The following is a 26656-nucleotide window of genomic DNA, read 5'->3' on the forward strand; positions in this document are numbered from 1 at the left end:
AACAGGAATGCCATTAGGCACTGTGCAGAGAGGTATTCCAGTTAAACCACACATGAACATTTGTTTGTCCATATCTGAAAGCAGAAGCAATTATGAAGGAATGTAAAGAGCAAGTGTGCAGCATATTTTCCCTATATACTGATTCATAACAACATCGTATTCAGGTTGAGAAACGTATATGAAAGGCACGAAGATCAAAACCCACGTGAGTGAAGTGCAAAAACAATTTTAAGGAAACAAATGATCTTGCAGAGTGGAGTATTTCTATGCATAACAGTCTCTACAAGAGTACAAAAAGGCATTACAGAAGAAGCCAGATTGGATGAACTTTTCTTGTATTTACACCAAGTCTGGACTAGAACACATAGGATATGACAAAACACTTCCAAGGGCATGCTATACAAAATTAGAATGTGAGTGGTGATGTAATTGCAGAATAGTTGACATAGAACAACAAGAATGCTTTCTGAACTGAGTAACTACAACATTAGTGCATTTATGTAATATTGGAAAAGGAATTTAGTTTCCATAAATAAAAAAAGAACACTTTGTTTAAAAAGACGTAATACTTATGATACCAGTTTCATTCAAAATGATACTCCAAATGCAGAAGAAAAACAAAAGATACTATCACACAGATGGCAGTCTGCAGGAATTGACAGTAAGTATTGAATTACTTACACAACAGAACACTATTAATTGTCCTTTCTAATGAACTGCAGTGAACTAATCAAAAACAGTTGCACTGTTATTTATGATTCCTACATGACTGTACATATGTCATCGAATCATTCAAGCTAATATACAGTTTCTTCCACAGGGACATTGAAGGTGCAGCTGACAAAGCACATTTTCATTATACCTAATCATACAATTACCCATCACAATGTGTTCGATACTATTCATGTTATTTCTCATCCAGTTATCCTTTCTCTATTTATTTGTCCCATGCTTGTTAAATATGTATTCACCTAACATCTCTTATACACCAATCCTTTAAATACAACAACTAAATTTTACATAACTTTCTCATCCAGTTATCCTTTCTCTATTTATTTGTCCCACGCTTGTTAAATATGTATTCACCTAACATCTCTTATACATCAATCCTTTAAATACAATAACTAAATTTTACATAACTTCAATCTCTTTCAATTACCAAATACAGTAACACACAATGACATTAACTGCCATCACAAAAAAGAATGTTTCTTGCTACTGTTCGACTAAAGCTGATAGGACCAAACAATTATGTGATGGAAGCATCCAGTCATTACAGCAACGACACAGAATGAAATCTGCATTCAGTACTGGAATACTGAAGCTTGCATGCAAAGGTCTTGATTTTGATGAGCAGTATTTCATCGTTACACTATCATAAGATGCTCCCAGGATGAACTAAAAATTAGGACAACTGCCCACAGTAGACTTCATCCTACAAGTTAGGGGCAGAAATTCACATGGCGACAATAGTGGTAGATCTAAAAGTTATGGGTAGAAATTCATCTGGCAATCTTAGTGGTAGAATACAGTGCACAACAGCTATAGATGCAGTTTCATTTTCAACCTAGCGTATGGTATCATGAAATAATCAAATCAGAGAAACAGCCTCTAATTATCTACTTTCATCAGTGCAGTAATTTTGAATTGAAAGTCAGAATAAAGTACAGCACTCACTATTGCTCACTCCACTCCGATTAGGTCACAATTCATAAGAATGTGTATCATTTATTAAATATACTAAAAACCTACAAGAATTTTTTATGTGACAACTACTAGGTAAGGGGCATAAGATGAGGACAAGTAGAACAGGAAACACTGGAACTAAAGATTACATCACACACCAGAAACACAGCATACCCTATGCAGAAGAGCAGCAAAATTTCACTGCCGTAACCACTGCATCGTGAGTGAAATACAGATGACTCAAAAGAACCAATTCAGTAAAGCCAACTATACTTCATGGTGAAACTTATCTACATTGGAGACAAAAGAATGGCAACCCTCAACTGTTGCTTCAACCACACACAAATGACACAGAATAGTATGACTCTTCCGGATGCACACATGTTATCTACAGAGAGCTGCTACTTCCGCCAGCCCATACTTAAGTACAATAAATAATTGGAATTAAAAAAAAAACACCATATGCTCAACAAAAAGTAAATGAAAACATATTTTTATCAGTTACTTTTATCATGCATGGGCATAAATAATAAATTCATTAAATTCATGCGCCTAATACTATGCTACAGATATTTAAATGATATGTCACTTTCATGGCTTGTGTATCAGACATCTTTACTGTATTTGTTTCCATATATGTGAGTGATGAGTGCATGTAGAAGGTTTGTGGTGGTTTTTTTGTTGTTGAAAGTAATAATGATATTCTGCTGAGGAGAGTGAAAGAAGGGTGAGGTCCCGGTTATGAGACAATACATCAAGCAGCACCAATGAAGTCACCATGTCCACATTCACCAATGGATGACAGTCAATGGTGTCACAGTCTGCTGATCAAGAATTGTACACCTCTCCTTGTGTAACAAATACAGACAATGAAAACTTCCTCCACCGCCAGGGTTGATACTGCCTACCTCGGGGTTCCATGCCACTACACTACTATGGATTATGCAAATGTGTTACAGAGGTGGGTTTATATATGGGAGACAAAACCTCTCTGCACAGATATGTTAACTTAATGATTTATGAGACAACACTGACAGAAAGTAACCTACTAGCCCTTAAAATTAGTAAAAAGCTGTCAACATAAGAGATTCATATACCACAAAGATGTTCACTTAGCTGCCAATGTTAAAAAAGTAATTTGTGTGTCAAGACAAGGACACAGAGCTGCCTCCAGGCCTTCACCTTAAACTAATGGGAAAAAGTCTGTTAATGTAGAGATTCCTATTCCATCCACTTGAACAGAAGGTCATTATGAACCTTAAATGTGAATAGATCTATTACACTAACAATCCATATGGAAAGAGAGACATACTGACAAAGCTATTCATTGGCCCCAGAACTATGCTATACATTAAATGCTCACACATTATGTTAATACTCACACATTATGTTACATATGGATTCATATTTGGAGCTAAATTTAAGATTTAAAAGAAATCCAAAAGTATGAGCAGTAATGCTGCAAAACTGAACTAAAAGATTTTCAGGAACCGAAATAGACTTAGCTGCAGGAGTAATGGAATATGAAACTTCATAATTTTTATGGCAAAAGAAGTTACAGGAGCAGTGACATGTGGAAAAGTTATTGGTAAAGAAAGTCCTTTTGAAGGAATTTGTGCATAGTTATGTAGGCTGACTTATTCCAGCATGAACTGCTAAGAGGGTTTAGTTCTACATTAAATACATAAATAATGTGAGCAGATATTTGGCCTTAACTATCTTTCACTAAATTAGTCAACCATTATGAATTTCTCACTGTTCAATAATTATTACTTCTATTCAATGTTCTGCACAGAAAACAAGAGAATTCATAAAGAGTTGAAAAACTACACACTACAATGATGTATCCAGCAAAGTAAAAGAAAATAAGATGAAGTATAAAGTTAGTACAAAAATATACCATACAATGATCTTACTAGGCTTTATACATTATGTTTATGTTGTATCAAAAAATACAAAGCAAAACACTGATTTCAACATATTCAAAGCACAGTCTACAATGATACCATTTCACTTTATAACATAATACTGAAAAAGAGGCAGTTACAATTATTATAAATAGCAAGAAATAATGGAAAGAAACATGGAATGGCACAAACTGAAGTTAGCTTATTAATGAAAATACCAGTCAAATGAAAATACCAGTCACTGATGTAAATACTGCACATATCAGTTAATCACAAAAAAGCATTCAACTAATACTGAGGTTGTAGGACTCTAAATGCAGAGGCATTAAATAAAAGTACATTTTTAAAAATTGTAAAACCACAATAAAAATGTATATAAACTACACAAACAGGGAGAAATCTGCTTTGAAAAGGCAAATTAGGACTTATCATTTTATTCATGACCCTCAATAATCAGTCAATCTATTGATGATTATCACAAGTACCATAAAATACACACAGCCTGTACCAAGACTGCTAAATAATTTACATGAAAAATATTCATCTGTACCCCTCTTGGACTAATTTGAAGTTGTTAAGTGACATCAATGAAAGATCTTATTGTCTGTAATCACTGTAATTATGAAGATTTTAAAAGTAGTAAGTGAAATTCATATGGCATTGCTGATATGGATATACCACAGAGCAGATTCACTCATCTCTGTATAGATAAATATGGCACACAGAATTAGGGTCATTGGTCCTTGTGAACCAATTCAACTGGGCTAACAAGGATGTTATAACAGGTTATTACTTCAGAGTAAATCTGAAATCATATTCAATATTTTACTAAGGCTGGATAAAGAATAACAAACTGAGTAACATTTGTTGCACAGAGAAGGGGAGACAGTTTAAGTAAAAGGAAACTGTTAGGCCAAAACTGGCTTTCAAGCTGCACAAAACTACTGGACTCTCTGTAACCAGTCAGTCAACCAATAGTTCACAGTGATAGCACAACTTCTATAAAACAAATAATGAACTATTTACAGCACTAAAATGTTTGGAATGGCAATCCCACTGCTATGAATTTTGAGGAGATATGAGACTTGAAGATCAAAACATATGCTGCCAAGCAAAGTGATAATTAAAAAAAAAAACATAAATGCATAAAAGTTCTGATTAAAACCATTAACAGGAATTGCAAGATGAGTGTGAGTGACTCTAAAGCAGCTTCTGCAATTAATTCATTTCACAAAAGGGAAAAGAAAAGGAAAAGAAAGACATATACAAAAACAAAAAGGAAAAGAAAGACATATAGGACTTTTCTTCAAACATATACGGAAGCAATGCAAATGTCAATGCAGTTAAACAGGCTGTTTTTCTAGTATCTTAATATCACTGTCCCAGAAATATTTAACTACAAAATAAAACAATACTTTTAATAAGCCTTCCCACAGATCACCACTGTCTCACAAAGATAATGAATGAAGCAATGTTTTCAGAAATGTAAGAGAAGTATGCACATATTTTACAAAGGCACTACTTTATACTTTCTGGAAATAACACAATATGAAATATCAGAAGCACAAATATAATTTGTATTTTTCCCCTTATTTATTTGTAATAAATTTACAAGAATAAAAGAGGCTCAATGTCTGCAGATCCAAACAATATTCTCTAAAAAAAAAGGGGGGGGGGGCGGGGATCAGATACCATTACAAGTCCGGACTGTACATCAAATTATTTAATGTCAGTATATGTATAGCTGCAACTGTGAATTGTCTAGTGTCAATCTGAAAATGCACACAAGCTTCAAAATTTGAGATCATTAATATATTTTTCAAAGCTCATGAAGCCATGATTGTACTTATTAATGTGGTTTAATATTACATCTTGGCAAGATTTACTCTCAGTGGAAGACTGAACTGAAGCACCTATGAAAACAGCAAAATAACTCATTCAAATATATCCCATCATTTTCACATTTTCTCACAAATACGACAGAAGCGGACTAGATACTGCTTCGTTGTAAATTGCATAATACATAAAAAACCAATTTCTCAGTGTTTAGGCCACATTCATCTACGACAACTTTCAACTGAATAACACTTCACAAACATATCTCATTCAATATACACCAGACTGACCAACACTCACTGAAAATATGCGGAAACATCTTTTCCGTTTATAACTAAAACAGCAGGGTACTAGAAGTCAATCGTACATAATATTAGAGATGATTATTGAAACTGCAAGCCACAAGAGTTCATTCTTGAGACAATACAGGAGCTGCCATTATTGACTAATCTCATTAAAAGATAAACACAGAATGTTTTTTTGCAGTACTTAAGCAGCAACTGTATTTTGTGTACATCTTGCACTTCAGCAGAAGCATTCCCTGAATGATGTGGCAGTTCCATTCTCAGCATTCAAATTCTGAGGCAGTGATAGCATTCAAATCCTTCATTAGACCTTCCAGATTAGCCATCTCTTGGTTGAGCTCTTCTGTACTGTAGGAAGGCTAGGGATAACACCACATCATTAGTAACAGTCTTAAGGAATTTCAACCTACAGTACTAACACTGATTAAAAATTCCTTATGTTTCTATGCAGTAAAAGTCAGTAAGTTACGCAAGCAAATTTTCAATATAATTAACTTTACACTGTTACCTAGTATACCAAAGAAATGGGCAAAAAGCATACTATGGATGCAACAAGAACACATGTCATGATCAGACACTGATCAGTTCACAAATGAACAGTGTTGTTGAACACAAAATGTCACAAACAGTATCTTATATATTCTAATGTGTTATCCCAATTAGCCCATTCTTAACTAAATATACTGCATTTGAGTAAGAGATTTGGTTAGCTTCACAAAAATACCATTGTAGGTAACTCAAGTACAAAATTCTATGAATTCTGAATCTGATACAGTAATAATTTGAGAACATAGAAGTGAAACCTGTTTGAGTTACACTTTAGTATTATGGAAATTCTATTCTGTCACATTTAAGCTTCTGTAACAGTGTGAATGACAACTCCATAATGTGGAGAGATCTAAACCAAACATTATATGTTTCAAATACAAATACATTTAAACAAATCTCTGATGACAGAGAGACCAGTTAGTTATCTACACTGCCTAAGGGGCGAGGGGGGGGGGGTTAAGCACTCATTGCACGACCCTCCCCTCCCCTCTGACCTGGATGTATGCATGGATTCAGTTTTGAGATGGGTGTCATAAAACCATTGTATTCTCTTCTGAGGCAAGCTGGCTCACAAATGATCTAAGTGGTCCTTGATATACTGGAGGCTGGGACTTGAACAGAGTTGATGTCTGAGCTGGTCACATACATGTTCTACTAGGGACAGATCTGAAAATCTTGCTGGCACAAGAGTATCTCAAAATCACATACACAGTACACAGACATGTGTGGACAAACATAATCCAGTTGAAAATGGCACCATGACACTGTTGAATGAGGGGAACACATGAGGGTGCAGGTTGACATACTGTTATGGCATCAGAGTTTTAGTGCAGGTTGGCATACTGTTTGCCATCAGAGTTTCCTCAATCACTACCAGCTGTGACATGAAGTTATATCCAGGGGCTCCCCACATCATGATTCAAGGAATAACATTGTTGTAGGTTTCCAAAACAGTGGAAGAATGGGGCCTCTCACCAGGCTGCCCCCATACTCACTGACAATAGTCTTTTGGAGTAGTGCACAACTCCAATTCATTGCTAACACAATGTGACATCATTTGTCAGTAGTCCATGTTTACTGGTCAGGGTACCACTCCAAATGAAGCCATTTGCATTGTGGAATTAATGGCAGCATACATGTGGGACAACTGCTGCTCATTTCTCACCAATGGTGCCAGATTACACATAATGTTGCAGGGAGTCCAGTAGTCATTCTTGGATGGCTAATATAGATGCTAAGGAGTTACGATGTGCTCAGTGCACAATAAACAGCGATCCTCCCTTGTGGTAGTCAGATGTGATAGACTGGAACATTGACAACACATATGCTTGCCTCACGTTCCACTGCAGTCCAACATTGGGCCACTGTCTCATCCAAATGTTCCACAAATCTGGATACTGCACGATTCGACACACTGGCCAAATGGAGACACACAATGATGCCCCTTTCAAACTCTGGCAGGTGCTGAAAACACTGTCTCACACAAGTATATGTCCTCTCTGCCTCTTTCACAGTGATCACTCAACACAAACACTGTTCTCACCTCTTATATAGCTTACCAGGCCTGGTAACAACACTAAACACAAACAAAAATAATGCTCTCTCGTGAGTGTTCTATCTGTTATCTGTTACAGAGGATTGCAACTCTAAACATTTATATACCCACCAATGGTGTGTACGTGTACAAAGTTATACTGACATCCAACGATGTCTTCTGGGTGTTTCACTTTTTTTGTGAGGTAGTGTAAACATATCACTAGTTTGCAACATACATTACACTAAAACGGTTCTGTCATGCTATGGTGGAGTGTAGGCTGCTATGAAATTTCCTGACAGTTTACATTTTGACAACACTCAATAAATACAGCTCACTATTTCACAAACAGAAACTATAACTGTACTCTATTCAAACAACTGCATAGAGGAAATGGATACCATGCAGTTTTTGGGATTAAAATTAGATCACAGCTGATTTGGAAAACCCACATTGTAGATTTAGTATGCAGTATCCATCACTACAGCTTCACTAGCTTTTCTGTAATTTCAGAAGTAACAGGTTTTGATTTGAAATACTTTGAAGCATTCTGATATATAGAGATGCATACTACTGTCAGGACACCAACACCTTGTTTTCTTGCTACTAGTTTTGCAAGTAGTTTATTTCAAATTTCCCAAACAAATTTCACTAAGTTTAGTTGGAAATTTTTCTGGGACATGTCTTCCTAGAAATTTACTGTTGTCTGTTGGCATTGGGGACACTTTCTTGAGCGAGTGTTGTGCAATTCTGAATAAGTCTGTCACCAAGTTAGATGCAAAATTTATTGCAAAAGGAACATATGGAACAACAGTTTCTTCCATGACCTCATCTGTTTCCTCTGTAGCAAATGTAACATATTTGTGAAATGAATTATAAGAAACAGTCAAAACTACCATGTAGAAACACAAACCTAATGGTCGTATCAGCACACACAGGACATACTACAACCATTCTGGGTTTACAACTGCCTGTTTCAAAGTCATTACAGCAACTGCAAACAGATGGAAGTATCTCATAATACATAACAACTGGAAATTTGTACATTGATCTCATATGAAAGCAGCCTTGTTCTGTCTTATAACTAGATCCTATGTTGCGTAACACAGTGATCCGAGTAATTTCTGGGAGTTTCATTTGAAAGCTTTGTTGTAGCCCGAGCTGTGTTCTGGCTGGGTTTCCTAAGTGTTGTTATAATAGAAAGGAGTCCGATATGTGTATAAATATGCAGAGCATATTAAATTTCTTGTGGGTATTATAATGGTGATTACATGTGAATTAAAGAAATTTCTGTTGCCCAACCTCATCTAGTTCATAGGAGATTAACTACTGAAGGATTTTTAAAACAAATCTATTTGGTTATGTTATAATTCATATTAGCACCATACCAGAGACTTGATCGGTAGGCTACTGCTCGTGAAAAGTCAGATCTGGGTTACTGTCTCGCACAGTTTTAAGCTATTAGGAAATTTAACATATAACACTTCCTGGTGATATGTTTGATAATGAACACATGCAATGGACACATACTTGTCATGGAAACCATAGGAGAACAACATTATCTAATTTACCTGGATAGTGTTAGGATCTTCTACAGATGCCGTTCTCACTTTTGGCACCGAACCAACAGATGAAGCAGGGGTATTGGTTAAAATGCCTGCTTTTTTGTATGGACTTGATGACCCCTGTGGTCGCACTGCAGAAGAACAAGACACTAATATATAACATTATGCTGACTCTTAGTCATAGTAGTTAATGATTTGCACATTTTGCTGATTCATCTAATACTTGTGAACTGAAGAAACCTCGACACTAAAAAAGAAACTTACATCTATGTGAATATATTAATAGAAATAACAAATGAAATTATAGAAGCAAACCTAATAAATTATATGACACAATGAGATTTTAAAGGCACAGCAATTTTCAAAGAAACTAATGGATCAGACGTATTACATAACTTATTGCTGATAAGAATTCATGTAGACAGCCATGGCAGTGAAAGCATCAAATCACCATGATCATAACTGATGCTGAGTAGTCTGACGACATGCTCTGTGGTTACCCTTTTTGAAAATTATTTTATATCCCACTTTTGGGATAGACTTCTTTCTCAATCTCCTACATGATTAGTGTTATTTAGAGCTATTCTTTCTCATTCCATATCCATTTCTCTCTTTCTCCTGTTTAGTTTACTACAGCCTTACCTCTGTTCCTTTAACCTAACTCCCCTATTCACAAACACTGACAACAATTTGAGTCACACAGGCCTAGGCGAGTAGCATACCTACAGTCTTCAGATGCCTCCATTACTTTACTCACAAAGCTAGGTGATACATGCTAAGGGCAAAAATCACTAAATTGATACATAAATCTTGGCATAGTTCTTGCATGATTCATTATTGATAGCTGCTTTCAACTAATATTTCAGAAACAAAACTACAATTTTCTTTCTGGTCCTGATACCTACTAAGAATTCATCTAATGACACCACACATTCAACAAACGACTTGCACGAAATTGTCCTTGGTGTACCTGAATTGAGTAATACAAAGAAGGTACATGAATTAGTCCTTTGTGTAAGCCTCTTGCTCTGTACTTAGTCCCTAGTACAATGCAATAAGCACCAGAGGGTGACACCATCCAGGCACTCCAGTCATGGCGCCACACCGAGTTCCACTCCATTTCCACCCAGGTGGCACTCACAATATGAAATGATTTCTGCTTCCACTACAAGGCTGTCAAAGCATTAGATTCATCTTCTGCTACTGAAATCAGCTGCCACAGCAGGCTTTGATATCTGGAACTAATTTCCTCGATGCAGATGCAGGATTATACTGCTGATCGCAGGATTGGTCATCCCGATCACATATAAGTTTACAGCAGTTCAGTTCCACTTCACATGCTGCACTAACTACACTGTAGGTCACTGTCTATTGAGGGTGCTGTTCATAATTTTTATTTCAATGGTTTCTTTAATTTTATTGCTTGAAACTGTCAGAAAGAAGAGAAGCAGTATCAAATACATTTTTTATATAGAAGGTGTCCCACGAAGAATAGTCAGTATTCAGGTATATGACAGGAACAAGCACTTAAAGCAAAAAACTTAATATGGACATACACCCTGTTCTAAATGGTTTCTGAGCTAGAACACATTTAATGTACATTGTTATTTACTTTTTGGATTACTCAGTACACTGTCAGGTTTACGCATTTACAACAGTTAGTACACATTACAACATGTGTTATACAAAGTATCAAATGAAAAATACACATTTTTGACACATTCACCTCTAAGCTTTATCATTCATGTCACATTACATCTATTGTACGGTTCACAATAAATGTTCAAATTTCGCACCATCAACTTCAATGCATTCGTGCACTCTTGGAAGAATGTGTTGCTTCTCTGAATGCCTCTACATGTTTTCTAATGAGGCCAGCAGCAGCCATGATGAGAGCAAGCAGTTCATCTCGTGTATTCACCCTTTATTTGGACCCTTCAGACTTCCTCCAATCCCATAAACAAAAATCTAATAGCATAGGGTCTGGTGACATTGGTGGCCAGTTAATTGCAATACCACACCCAATCCAGCGATTAGAGTAAGTGCAGTTGAGATGTTCGCTCACATGTCTGGTAAAACGTCGAGGGACTCTGTCATGCTGGAAGTACATTGCAGTCCATGTGGTCGAAGGAACATCCTCAAAATGCTTAACAAACAAATTTTAGAAACAGTACAAGTAATTCCTTCCAGTCATTCATGGTTCTAAAATGACTGGATCTATCAATGTGTTACCAATCATGCCACATCAAACATTGTTTGAAAAATGAACTTGGAAATTGGTTTACACAGTAGCATGTGAATTATCCTGCTACCATAATTGATTATTGTGTATCCACTGTTGATTCCATTCAACGCAAACATGGATTCATCAGTGAATAGTATTAATGGAAGCAAATGATGACTGTCATTTAACCAGTGACAAAACTCAATTCATGAGGCATTGTTGCAAATGTGAAGACTGTGGACAAGCTGTATGTGAAATGGGTACAAGTTTTCCACATGTAATGTTTGTGATACACATGCTCGTAGGACATTGATACCTGCAGGAAATCACTGAGTGCTGGCAGTAGGACTGTGCTGCACCATTCAATGTGTAGCTGTTCCTGCGTAGGTTGTTAACTATACATTAAGAAGAAAAATGGAAACTTCTATGCATACCTATTACACACACAACGTGCTGAAAACTCTGGTAAACACTCTATGATCAGGAATTAGACATGGTGGGAAGTACTGATATTAGTCTTTGACTGTAGTAAGAGCACTGCCGCTGAAGACGCCACAAGCACATGCCATATCTGCATACTCTTCATTAGTGCAAATGTACAGCATTTTAGCTAGAGCAATGCTTCTCTCTGATACACTCTCAATCCCTTGCACTGCTGCACTCAAAACACACCATAGAGAATGGTAAATTCAATGGGCTAGTTTAATGGCAGGAAGATATTCCGAGGAGGTAGGCAGGACTAGAATGAAATGTCAGAGAGGTTGTGGGGTAGGACAAATACAGGCATGCCACTAGTCCAAAATCAAATGAGTGTTACTGTTGAATCCCTGAATACTGACCGTTCCTCCTGGGGCACCCTATACAAATATAGTAGGAAAGTTCTGGTAGAATGTAAATTACAAATATAGTAGGCTGGTAGAATGCAAATTGCAAATATAGTAGGAAAGTTCTGGTAGAATGTAAATAGAATGTAAATGTGTGTCTTGCTGGCACTGTGTAGGGGCACAGGTGTGTGTGTGTGTGTGTGTGTGTGTCCTCCAGCTCTAAAAAGGATTGATTCTGAAAGCCAGCCAGTTTTCTTTTTCTGTTTTATGTGTACCTGCCACTCAATGCTATTTGATGAGGTCTCTTTTCTATATACAAAAAATGTTTACAAACTTATTTTAAAAATTTTAGCTGTCTAGATCACAATCAGATAACAATAATTACAGTGTATTTAAAATTTAATTGTGACGTTTGATGTCTGCCTCAGTGAAGGGGGTGTGACACCATTGCCCAGGTAACACCAATGGTGAGCTGGCTTTCCCTACCACACAGTCAGCAGTTTGGCTGCAAAAGTGTCCCTGTTGTCATGTTTTTGCATTGGAGTTGCATTAATAACAATAGTGCAGCATGTCTGAACATGAGATTCACAATAAATGAGGTTGTCCAAGGATGCATTCACTGGCTCCAATGACACTGAGCACAGGAAAGGGAATTCCGTTCTGGGGAAAAGGTCTCAAATTTATGCTCTCGGTGTTCATTTATTCTGAACTCAAGTGCAATAATGGTGGTCCAATTTTAGGTGTTACAACAGTGGTGGACAGAACAGCTGCAGCACTTAACATTCATGGTCTACATTGCTGAGAATTAGGAAGGAAATGGAAAGAAAGGAAAACGTGATTGACGAAGCACCACCAGGTCACTCTTTACAAGAAACTCCAGGCAAGAAAAGAAGTTATGAGAGACAGTTAACCAAGATGAACATGTTCCAGCAGGATGCAATGCAAAGATATGTATGGTTATCATCAACATGAGGAATACCCTACTTCAAATAAACTTCTTTTCAGCCTTAAAGAAGCAGATCTGTTCACTGGAAGTAGGTTGTCATTTCAAAATTGTCTTCACAAGCTCAGTTTCCAGCACAAAAAGTTTTTGTCTCAGACATTTATCATCCAGAGAGGTGACATAGTGGCCTGGAGAGGCCAATATCTGCATGCACTGAGAAATGTTTTGTTCAAAGACATTTTGTTGCTGCATGAGACGTGGGTTAATGCTTGTCACAAGTTTACAAAGGGGTGGATGGATCACAGAGCACAAGGAATGACAAAAGCACCAACATGCAGGGTGGCATGATAATCATCTTCCATGCTGGCTCTGCTTGCTGCATCATTCCAAACTGTTTATTGTTATTCCATACCAGGAAGCAAAGTGATTATCATGAGGAAATGAATGCCAAGGTTTTCATGGAGTAGTTTTTGTACTGTTCTGCTGTAAAATATTCCTCCAAATTGGACAATGGTAATGGACAATGAGCCATACCACTTGCTGTAATAGATAAAGCTTTGACAATGCAGTGGAGGAAAGAAGATATTTTGCTCTGGGGCAAAGAAATGTTCCATTAGAGAAAGTTGAACCTGGCATGAATAAGATGAAGTTAATGGAACTTGTAGTGCTTTACAAGCCAAAACTCCATGCTAGCAGGTCAACAAACTGGCTAACAATAAAGGGCATAATGTAAGCAGGGTTCCGCCATACCACAGTCATTTAAATCGACTGAGAATACATGGGCCCAGGTGAAAGGTAATGTGGCATAAAGCAAAATAAGTTTACGACAAAAGAAACCATTGCAAATGTTACTCCACAGGATTGGTCACGTGTTGTCACCAAGAAGGTAGTTGAGAAGACCTGTACTTTTGAAGGACTGCTGGATGAACAGACTGAAGAGATGGTAATTTCAGTCAGTGCCAGTACCAGTTCCAGATCCAAGGAAGAGAACAGAGATGGTTCTTCCCTTGGGGTCACTCCACTTATGCCATAACTGTGAGTATGAATAAAAGATTCATTTATTTAACTACTATGTTCAGTACTGTCATTTCTTGACTGTCAAAAAATATATATAATTAACATTTGTGAACCACAGTGGAATCTAATGAATGAGATATGTTGATTAAAAATATATTATATCAACAGAAGAGCAACAGGCTCTGTCTCAGGCTGATACTGATCTTCGGCCTGACATGGCTGCTTGTCCTGTTCCAGAGGTTGCCCCTCAGTCTGCAAGATCCGGGCGGTCGCAGAGGGTGGACTTACTGGTAGTTGGGAGCTCCAACGTCAGGCGCGTAATGGGGCCCCTTAGGGATATGGCAGCAAGAGAGGGGAAGAAAACCAATGTGCACTCCGTGTGCATACCGGGGGGAGTCATTCCAGATGTGGAAAGGGTCCTTCCGGATGCCATGAAGGGTACAGGGTACACCCATCTGCAGGTGGTCGCTCATGTCGGCACCAATGATGTGTGTCGCTATGGATCGGAGGAAATCCTCTCTGGCTTCCGGCGGCTATCTGATTTGGTGAAGACTGCCAGTCTCGCTAGCGGGATGAAAGCAGAGCTCACCATCTGCAGCATCGTCAACAGGACTGACTGCGGACCTTTGGTACAGAGCCGAGTGGAGGGTCTGAATCAGAGGCTGAGACAGTTCTGCGACCGTGTGGGCTGCAGATTCCTCGACTTGTGCCATAGGGTGGTGGGGTTTCGGGTTCCACTGGATAGGTCAGGAGTCCACTACACGCAACAAGCGGCTACACGGGTAGCAGGGGTTGTGTGGCGTGGGCTGGGCGGTTTTTTAGGTTAGATGGCCTCGGGCAAGTACAGAAAGGGCAACAGCCTCAACGGGTGTAGGGCAAAGTCAGGACATGCGGGGACCAAGCAGCAATCGGTATTGTAATTGTAAACTGTCGAAGCTTCGTTGGTAAAGTACCGGAACTTCAAGCGCTGATAGAAAGCACCGAAGCTGAAATTGTTATAGGTACAGAAAGCTGGCTGAAGCCAGAGATAAATTCTGCTGAAATTTTTACAAAGGTACAGACAGTGTTTAGAAAGGATAGATTGCATGCAACCGGTGGTGGAGTGTTCGTCGCTGTTAGTAGTAGTTTATCCTGTAGTGAAGTGGAAGTGGATAGTTCCTGTGAATTATTATGGGTGGAGGTTACACTCAACAACTGAGCTAGGTTAATAATTGGCTCCTTTTACCGACCTCCCGACTCAACAGCCTTAGTGGCAGAACAACTGAGAGAAAATTTGGAATACATTTCACATAAATTTTCTCAGCATGTTATAGTCTTAGGTGGAGATTTCAATTTACCAGATATAGACTGGGACACTCAGATGTTTAGGACGGGTGGTAGGGACAGAGCATCGAGTGACATTATACTGAGTGCACTATCTGAAAATTACCTCGAGCAATTAAACAGAGAACCGACTTGTGGAGATAACATCTTGGACCTTCTGATAACAAACAGACCCGAACTTTTCAACTCTGTATGTGCAGAACAGGGAATCAGTGATCATAAGGCCATTGCAGCATCCCTGAATATGGAAGTTAATAGGAATATAAAAAAAGGGAGGAAGGTTTATCTGTTTAGCAAGAGTAATAGAAGGCAGATTTCAGACTACCTAACAGATCAAAACGAAAATTTCTGTTCCAACACTGACAATGTTGAATGTTTATGAAAAAAGTTCAAGGCAATCGTAAAATGCGTTTTAGACAGGTACGTGCCGAGTAAAACTGTGAGGGACGGGAAAAACCCACCTTGGTACAACAACAAAGTTAGGAAACTACTGCAAAAGCCAAGAGAGCTTCACTCCAAGTTTAAACACAGCCAAAACCTCTCAGACAAACAGAAGCTAAACGACGTCAAAGTTAGCATAAGGAGGGCTATGCGTGAAGCATTCAGTGAATTCGAAAGTAAAATTCTATGTACCGACTTGACAGAAAATCCTAGGAAGTTCTGGTCTTACGTTAAATCAGTAAGTGGCTCGAAACAGCATATCCAGACACTCCGGGATGATGAAGGCATTGAAACAGAGGATGACACGCGTAAAGCTGAAATACTAAACACCTTTTTCCAAAGCTGATTCACAGAGGAAGACCACATTGCAGTTCCTTCTTAAATCCTCGCACAAACAAAAAAATGGCTGACATCGAAATAAGTGTCCAAGGAATAGAAAAGCAACTGGAATCACTCAACAGAGGAAAGTCCACTGGACCTGACGGGATACCAATTCGATTCTACACAGAGTACGCGAAAGAACTTGTCCCCCTTCCAACAGCTGTGTACCGCAAGTCTCTAGAGGAACGGAAGGTTCCAAATGATTGGAAAAGAGCACAGGTAGTCCCAGTCTTCAAGAAGGGTCGTCGAGCGGATGCTCAAAACTATAGACCTATATCTCTGACGTCGATCTGTTGTAGAATTTTAGAACATGTTTTTTTGCTCGAGTATCATGTCTTTTTGGAAACCCAGAATCTACTATGTAGGAATCAACATGGATTCTGGAAACAGCGATCGTGTGAGACCCAACTCGCTTTATTTGTTCATGAGACCCAGAAAATATTAGATACAGGCTCCCAGGTAGATGCTACTTTTCTTGACTTCCGGAAGGCGTTCGATACAGTTCCGCACTGTCGCCTGATAAACAAAGTAAGAGCCTACGGAATATCAGACCAGCTGTGTGGCTGGATTGAAGAGTTTTTAGCAAACAGAACACAGCATGTTGTTATCAATGGAGAGACGTCTACAGACGTTAAAGTAACCTCTGGCGTGCCACAGGGGAGTGTTATGGGACCACTGCTTTTCACAATATATATAAATGACCTAGTAGATAGTGTCGGAAGTTCCATGCGGCTTTTCGCGGATGATGCTGTAGTATACAGAGAAGTTGCAGCATTAGAAAATTGTAGCAAAATGCAGGAAGATCTGCAGCGGATAGGCACTTGGTGCAGGGAGTGGCAACTGACCCTTAACATAGACAAATGTAATGTATTGCGGATACATAGAAAGAAGGATCCTTTATTGTATGATTATATGATAGCGGAACAAACACTGGTAGCAGTTACTTCTGTAAAATATCTGGGAGTATGCGTGCGGAACGATTTGAAGTGGAATGATCATATAAAATTAATTGTTGGTAAGGCGGGTACCAGGTTGAGATTCATTGGGAGAGTCCTTAGAAAATGTAGTCCATCAACAAAGGAGGTGGCTTACAAAACAGTCGTTCGACCTATACTTGAGTATTGCTCATCAGTGTGGGATCCGTACCAGATCGGGTTGACAAAGGAGATAGAGAAGATCCAAAGAAGAGCGGCGCATTTCGTCACAGGGTTATTTGGTAACCATGATAGCGTTACGGAGATGTTTAACAAACTCAAGTGGCAGACTCTGCAAGAGAGGCACTCTGCATCGCGGTGTAGCTTGCTCGCCAGGTTTCGAGAGGGTGCGTTTCTGGATGAGATATCGAATATATTGCTTCCCCCTACTTATACCTCCCGAGGAGATCACGAATGTAAAATTAGAGAGATTAGAGCGCGCACGGAGGCTTTCAGACAGTTGTTCTTCCCGCGAACCATACGTGACTGGAACAGGAAAGGGAGGTAATGACAGTGGCACGTAAAGTGCCCTCCGCCACACATCGTTGGGTGGCTTGCAGAGAATAAATGTAGATGTAGATGTAGAAATAAGAATGGCATGACTAAGAACAAACAGAAATATAATATAAACATAAAAATTAACTACACAGTTCGAAAAGCTGTTAGAGGGAGATATGACACACGTATCATCAAAACTGATCTGGTAACTGTGCTCCAGAAAGCTTGTGGCATTTTAACCACTTGACATGCCTGGAAGCTCAAGAAAATTTTATTGAATGTTACTGCCATGAGACTCTGCAAGCTTACATTAGAGGGAGTTTTCAGTTTACTGTTTTCATAAAAAGATAATTAAACAACATTAATAACCTTATTATCTAAAATATATTAACAGGAAATAGTGTATATGTAATTACTACAGTTTGGAAAATTTGTCTTTGAAACCTTGAGCTTTAGGATATGTATAGATTTCACAAAGGAAGATATCATATTGTAATAGTGGGTGGAAAGGCAATAGCACAGAGAGAGAACCATCAAAGGACACCTAGTAAAGATACCATCAGTATCAAGGAATACCTGCCCAACAAATATTTATTGCATTCAGTAACATTGTAATTCAATTTAATTCCTACAATAAACTCTAGAAATGTTATTGTTTGTATTGACATGTTCAGTTCAAAGACTAGTTTGATGCAGATTTCCACACTAATGAATCCTGTGCAGGTTTCTTCATCTCTGAAAACTACTGCAACCTACACTGACTTAAATGTGCTTACAGCAGTCAAAGTCTACAATTTTAGGCAACTCTTCCCACCATACCAAATTAACTACTCCTTCATGCCCCTGGAAATATCCTATCAACTTGTTCCATTTTACAGTCACATCTAAATTAGTTATCAGACCTATACCTATAATTCTCTTGTATGTACAGTTTACCATCCACGTTTCACTTTAATACTGTGTTACACACCACACAAATGTTTGCAAAAAAATGACATCTAAACACAATTCCTTCAGCATCACCTGATTTAACTAAACTACATTTTCTAACTCTTGTTTGACTTTAGATTTGTTCATTTTATAACCTCATTTTCAAAACACTATCCATTCCGTACAAATGAACTTCCATCCTTTGCTATCTCTGACAGAATTACTATGTCATCAGTAAATGTTAACTATTTTATTTCTTTTTCCTGACATTTCCTTTTACAAATTTCTCCTTGGTTGCCTTTATTGTTCACTAGTTAACTTTTTGCCCCTTGTATTTTATACCTGATAACTCTGAAATACCAAAGAGTGTGTATCAGCCAACACTGTTAAAAACTTTTTCTAAATCTACAAATTCCCTAAACATACCTTGGTGCAAAAGGGGGGGTCCAATATTCAGGAACACACATTTTCAATAAATTGCTAGCAACCATTAAAAACTTGGTTTTGGATAAAGCACGGTTTAAACAGAGTTTGAAAGACTTTTTGATAGGCAACTCCTCCTACTCTATAGATGAATATCTTAACAGAGACCGTTAAGCCAGCTTAAGTAAAAATGTGTGTTAGATTTTGGTTTGACAGCACTTGGTCACAACAGTCAAGATTAGGTATTTTGTGTATAATAAATTTATTCATAGTGCATAACAATGTTTCATTCTGACAGCACGTTAATTCTGTAAATATTAGCTATTCCAATTTATCACACTGTAATCACCTACACTCCTGGAAATGGAAAAAAGAACACATTGACACCGGTGTGTCAGACCCACCATACTTGCTCCGGACACTGCGAGAGGGCTGTACAAGCAATGATCACACGCACGGCACAGCGGACACACCACGAACCGCGGTGTTGGCCGTCGAATGGCGCTAGCTGCGCAGCATTTGTGCACCGCTGCCGTCAGTGTCAGCCAGTTTGCCGTGGCATACGGAGCTCCATCGCAGTCTTTAACACTGGTAGCATGCCGCGACAGCGCGGACGTGAACTGTATGTGCAGTTGACGAACTTTGAGCGAGGGCGTATAGTGGGCATGCGGGAGGCCGGGTGGACGTACCGCCGAATTGCTCAACACGTGGGGCGTGAGGTCTCCACAGTACATCGATGTTGTCGCCAGTGGTCGGCGGAAGGTGCACGTGCCCGTCCACCTGGGACCGGACCGCAGCGACGCACGGATGCACGCCAAGACCGTAGGATCCTACGCAGTGCCGTAGGGGACCGCACCACCACTTCCCAGCAAATTAGGGACACTGTTGCTCCTGGGGTATCGGCGAGGACCATTCGCAACCGTCTCCATGAAGCTGGGCTACGGTCCCGCACACCGTTAGGCCGTCTTCCGCTCACGCCCCAACATCGTGCAGCCCGCCTCCAGTGGTGTCGCGACAGGCGTGAATGGAGGGACGAATGGAGACGTGTCGTCTTCAGCGATGAGAGTCGCTTCTGCCTTGGTGCCAATGATGGTTGTATGCGTGTTTGGCGCCGTGCAGGTGAGCGCCACAATCAGGACTGCATACGACCGAGGCACACAGGGCCAACACCCGGCATCATGGTGTGGGGAGCGATCTCCTACACTGGCCGTACACCACTGGTGATCGTCGAGGGGACACTGAATAGTGCACAGTACATCCAAACCGTCATCGAACCCATCGTTCTACCATTCCTAGACCGGCAAGCGAACTTGCTGTTCCAACAGGACAATGCACGTCCGCATGTATCCCGTGCCACCCAACGTGCTCTAGAAGGTGTAAGTCAACTACCCTGGCCAGCAAGATCTCCGGATCTGTCCCCCATTGAGCATGTTTGGGACTGGATGAAGCGTCGTCTCACGCGGTCTGCACGTCCAGCACGAACGCTGGTCCAACTGAGGCGCCAGGTGGAAATGGCATGGCAAGCCGTTCCACAGGACTACATCCAGCATCTCTACGATCGTCTCCATGGGAGAATAGCAGCCTGCATTGCTGCGAAAGGTGGATATACACTGTACTAGTGCCGACATTGTGCATGCTCTGTTGCCTGTGTCTGTGTGCCTGTGGTTCTGTCAGTGTGATCATGTGATGTATCTGACCCCAGGAATGTGTCAATAAAGTTTCCCCTTCCTGGGACAATGAATTCACGGTGTTCTTATTTCAATTTCCAGGAGTGTATTTCAACAATCTCCTCACAAATGATCAGGGTAGTAAGTATTATATTCAAATGTTTCATGTTATACTTTCTGACATGTTCCACACCCACAAGAATTCTCATTTTTTGGGTCTATGGAATGAAAACTGAATCTAATCTAATCTAATCTAATGAGGTTTGTCTTACTTCAATCTATCTTCTACAGTAGGCTGTGGGGTCAGTACAGCTTCACCTGCTTCTGTATTTCTCCTGGAATCAAATTCATCTTCCTCCAGGTCACCTTCTACAAACTGTTCCATTCTTCTGCAGATAATCTGTGTTAGCAACCACTACCGACAATTGGTCATACACAAACTGTTCTGATACTGACTTCTTTGGTACTACATTCTTCTTGAAGTCTATGGGTATTTATTCCACATACCACTACAACAGTTTTGTCAAAGCTGGTTCTCCCAAGGGTTTTAGTAATACTGACGTAATAATGTCTTATCCAGGCACGTTAGGTCTTTCAGTGCTTTATCAAATTATTCTGACAGTATCACTTCCTACAGGTTGTCTTTATCTACTTCTCTTCCTTTTCCATAACATTATTTTGAATTTTTTTCCTTTTATAGCCCCTCTATACATTCCTTCCTCACTTCAGCTTTCCTTTCTTTGCTTACTACTAGCTAGTCAGCTGAGTTATAGATTTCATACAGCTCCTTATCTTTCCTACAAATGTTTCTTTAACTTTCCTATACACACCATCTATGTTTCTCATGGTCATGTATTCTTCTAGAGCTTTTATTTCTACTCTGGCCATTCAAGTTTAGCCATTTTGTACTTCTTGCCAATCTCATTTTTCGATGTTTGTATCCTCTTTTGCCTGCTTCCTTTGTTGTATTTTTATATTTTATAATTTTATGAATTAAATTTAATATTGTGTGTTATCCAAGGATTTCTGCTGAGTCTTGTTCTTTTGGCTATTTAATCCTCCACTGCCATCTCCATTTCATCTCTCCAAGCTACCCATTAATCTTCGATTGTATTTCTTTTGACCATTTTAATTATACTTGAGTAAATTTTTCACAGAGTTCTTACCACATCAGATGTGTCAGTATCGAGGTTTCAACAACTTCCTCCATTGTCACTGTCAGGAGACTTGATTTCAATTGGGTGTTAGTTATTTTAATTGGCCAAATTATGTCACAGAGGTGTCACAAAAACATGGAACTTCCATATGCTAACATTATGTGTTGATGTCTATGACTAAAGAACATTGGTAGTTAAATGATTCATTATAGGGCCAATGAGTCAACTGATTTCTCTGTTGCCTTTCACCTTCATGCACATGTTTCCATGCACCACTAGCTGCTGTCTCAGTTGAAGTTGTTGCTACACATCCTGGACTCAACAGCTTCTTTCATGACAAACTCCTAGTAGGCAGATGTAGTAGGGGACAACATTTCCATTTCATCGACCTTAATTTTATGTTTGTTCACATGCTGTTCAGCAACAACAGATTTGTCAAAATCATGATATTTAATGTGGCATCTCTGTGCAGAGTTTTGAAATTGTTCATATCAACTGGCCAATGTAAATGCTACCACATTCACAAAGTATTTTATACATACCAAGAACACTGAGACCAAGGCAGTCTTTTACTGAGGACAGCATCTTATTTTCTTGAAAATGGAATGAATACTGTGTCTTCCCAGGTCTCTGCCTGTTTTATTTGTTGCAGTTCCAAAGACAGGAAGAGGAATGCTATGGGCTGATCATCATCTGATTATTGAGTATCTCTGTGTTTTTGTTTCTTATAGATGGTTAACTTAATATCTTGAGTGCTTTAGCTGGTCTTACGGTATTTGTTTCTTAGATTCCTGACCTCAGAGAAACAAAAACAAAGAGATACTAAAGTTCGCAGCTCGTGGTCTGGTGGCTAGTGTTGCTGCCTCTGGATCATGGGATCTCAGGTTCGATTCCCAGCCAGGTTGGAGATTTTCTCTGCCCGGGGATTGGGTGTTTGTGTTATCCTCATCATTTCATCATCATCATCATCATTGTTCGTGACAGTGGCTCAATTGGACTGTGTAAAAATTGGGACTTTGTATGTGCGCTGATGGCTGCACAGTTGAGCTCCCCACAAACCAAACATCAAAGAGAGATACTAAATCACCAGAAGATGATCAGTTCATAGTATTCCTTCCTTCCTTTCCACAGATACTCCTATTATGTGCTACTATGTGGTTGCACCTACTGAGCAGTTACTTATATCGTTGAGGCCCGCAAGGCATCTCACCACATCAATGTCTATAGTTTGTTGGGGTACTATAAATATAATATCTAAATACTCTACAACAATAACTGACAACATTTTTATGGAGCTGTTTAATGACCACAATCATATGACCTATAATCAATTACCTTTTAAGACCTAGTGTTAATAGTAAACAAAACAGAAAATCTATCAAATCTGAGTACAAGGAATAATCTAAAAGCTGAGTGTTTTAGGAGATTGCTCAAAGAAATAAGCTAGAGAGTGTTTACCATACTCGTGTATGAATGGAAAGTACAGCACATTCACTTACAAAGATATCTTAATATCAAATCTCTTAAGAATTCTTCCTATTTTTCAAGATATGCTTCTGGCGAAAGGTAGGAACGCCACCAATCTGCTTGTATCATGAAGGTCAAATCTGTAGAGCACAATGGATCCAATTGTTGGTATAACGATTCCACTTGAACACTGCTTTTAGATGATCCAGTTTTTGTGTCAAACTATCTGCATCTGAGATGGCATAAGTTCTTTTTACCAATGTATGTATAACACCTTTGTGTTCGTACAATGGATGACAACTTGATGCATGAAGATATCGGTCATGTGCATGAGCTTACGATAAACACTGTGTCCTAATGTCCCTTCATCTCTCCTGTAGACCAAGACATCTAAAAACAGAAGTTTTCCATCCTTTTCAGTTCCCATCATTATCTTAATATTGGGATGCAGACAGTTAAAATGATCTAGGAAACGATCCAAGCATCCCTCCCATATAGCCATACTATAAAAGTATAGTTGACGTATCTCCAAAAGCAAGTTGGCTTTAAGAATGCCGTCTTCAGAGCTGTGTTCTCAAAATCTTCCATAAACAAATTGGAGAATATAAGGGATAATGGACTCCCCATTGCCACTCTGTCAGTTTGTTCAAAGTATTTGTCAGTAAATAAAAAATACATCAGTGTCAACACCTGGCGACAAAGCTTAGTCGTTTCTTCATGCAATTTTTCACCAATTACGTGCAAAGAGTCTTCAAGAGAAACTCTGGTAAAAAGTGATACAACATCACAACTAAAGAGCAAATCCATGAGACAGACACAAAGACTTCAAATGCTGAATAAAACCAGAGAATTGGAAATATGATGTTCACATTTTGGAATGTGGGGACAGAATGGATGCTAAATACTCAGCCAAGTTGTAAGTAGTGGCATCCACATTACTAACAATAGACTGTAGGGGAACCCCTTGCTTGTGTACCTTAGGCAAACCATATAATCTCGATGGGACTGCAGCACCAGGTCAGAGTGTGTTAAGAACATTTTCAGATAATGAACTCTTCTTCAAAAATGAAAGCACCGTGCATTTTATATGTTCAGTTGGATCATTCTGTGATATTTGAGTCTCCGGAGATTTGTTAAAAAGGGATGTCTTATTACAGCGTTCTATGGGGCCATTTGTCTGTGGCTGATAGGCAGCAGTCATCCTATGAGTAATGTCACAACATGAAATTATCTCTGAAACTAGTCTCGACTGGATAACTTTTTCATGATCAGAAATTATCAGACAGGGTGCTCTGTGCTTCAAAATGATATCTTCTACACGGAAATTTTGTAATCTCTGGAACTTCAACAGTCAGAACAACTCTGGTGACAGCATTTTGGGTGAGATAGAGTAGAAATCAATTGATTCTCATTTGTCGACTTCGGAAACCTCCACATGAGATCAATTCCAATTTGGAGAAATGGTGCTGCTGTAGGCAGGATTGGTACTAGATGCCCCAGAGGTAGTTCTGGCACATGCTTCCACTGTTGGCATTCCTTATGGTGGGTCACACAGTGCGTAATTGATAGGTAGAGATATGTCAGTGATACCTGCACCTGATTCTGCTTAGAGCATCATGGAAATACTTTAGGATAGCTGACTGTAGATAATGTGGGATGATGAGCTATCATTTCCACTCTATTGGATCACAGTTCTTATTACATAAAGTTCCACTGATTAATTGGGAGACTCCTTTGGTCTGTTCCTCCTACTTTAAGATGTCTATGTTGTTCAGCAGTGTCGAATCTTCCCTCTGTTTAGCAGCAATATCATTTAATGAAGTGATGATTGATATTTCATCCATGTTGCTGTGTTGCATCAGATGATTCCTTAAAAGGCATTGGTATGTTTGTTTTTGTGTTCACTTTTGTATACCCCCGTGACAGCGTATTCTTGAAGCCCCAGTGCCCATCTTGCCAGTCGACCCATCAGATCCTTCAGGTCAGTCGCCCAGCATACAGAAAGGTGGTCCAGCACAACAGCGAATGATCTGTCAAATAAATTTTATTATTATTTTTCCAGGACCTTCCTAAATTTGTAATAGAAATGCCCCTATCCTGTAATGGCTAGCATTCATGTGAAGTGCTGCTCAGAATTCTCTTCACACATGCTAGGACTGGAGAAGATGATATCACCTCCTTAATAACAGGGAAAGAGCTTTCTTGTGCCTTGTTCCAGGAAAAAAAAAAATTGGTGTCTCCCTGTGGTGTTTCTTACAAGGGGTGTGCTTTGGTGCAGAAGTCCTTTATGCATCACTGGTTGTACGAGTACATTCCAAGAAAAACTTCTCACATCATGAATGTGTTGAGGCACTTGAAAATATGTAGCTGCTCTTATTTTCTCTGGACAAGGATGGACTCCATCACTATTAACTAGGTGCCACAAGATTTTCATTTCTTGGGCAATGAAAAGGCACTTTTTTGGACTCAGGTGGGTCCTGCAATCTGAAAAAAGTTCAACATGGTCATCAAGCAGCTTAGATGTTCTCCAAATGTCATAAAAATGATTTTCATCTATGCAGCAAAGACTCATCATCCATTTAAGGTGTCAAAGCAGATTGTCCATCATACATCTGAAAGTGGATGGTGTATTACACAGGCCAAACACCACAGATTTCAGCTCATAGAGGCCGTCACAAGGTATGAAGGTAGTCTTTCCCCCCATCAGCCTTGTCAACCTCAATTTGCCAGTTCACAAATACTTTGCTCCTTTCAAGCATTCTAGGGTATCATCAATACATGGCAATGAGTATATATCTTTTTAAGTGATTCTGTTCAGTTGACAGTAGCTGATGCAAAAACGTTGCATACCATCCTTCTTCATAACAAAAACCACAGGGCAGTACCGAGGACACACTGAAGGTTCAATGTCATCATACTGCAGCATTTCCTCCACTTCCTTCCAAATTCTATGTTGTTCTGCTGATTATACCGTATATACGCGCTGAATAATTGGCGAATGATCC

The 26656-nt window shown here is 39.2% G+C and overlaps 1 protein-coding gene across 1 annotated transcript in view; it reads right to left on the minus strand.

Annotated features, from left to right (window-relative positions):
* Positions 1–1322: 1322 nt before the first annotated feature.
* Positions 1323–26656, minus strand: part of LOC126184593 (neogenin) — a 250931-nt gene continuing 225597 nt past the window's right edge. The window contains exons 24-25 of the mRNA XM_049927035.1: positions 9389–9513; positions 1323–6093 (exon numbers count right to left, since the gene is read on the minus strand). Of these exons, the coding sequence (XP_049782992.1) occupies positions 5995–6093; positions 9389–9513 (224 nt within the window). The 3' untranslated portion in view covers positions 1323–5994. The remainder of the gene's footprint in view (positions 6094–9388; positions 9514–26656) is intronic.

This window comes from Schistocerca cancellata, chromosome 4 (genome assembly GCF_023864275.1).
Source record: "Schistocerca cancellata isolate TAMUIC-IGC-003103 chromosome 4, iqSchCanc2.1, whole genome shotgun sequence".
In the NCBI taxonomy this organism is placed as follows: Eukaryota; Metazoa; Arthropoda; class Insecta; order Orthoptera; family Acrididae; genus Schistocerca; species Schistocerca cancellata.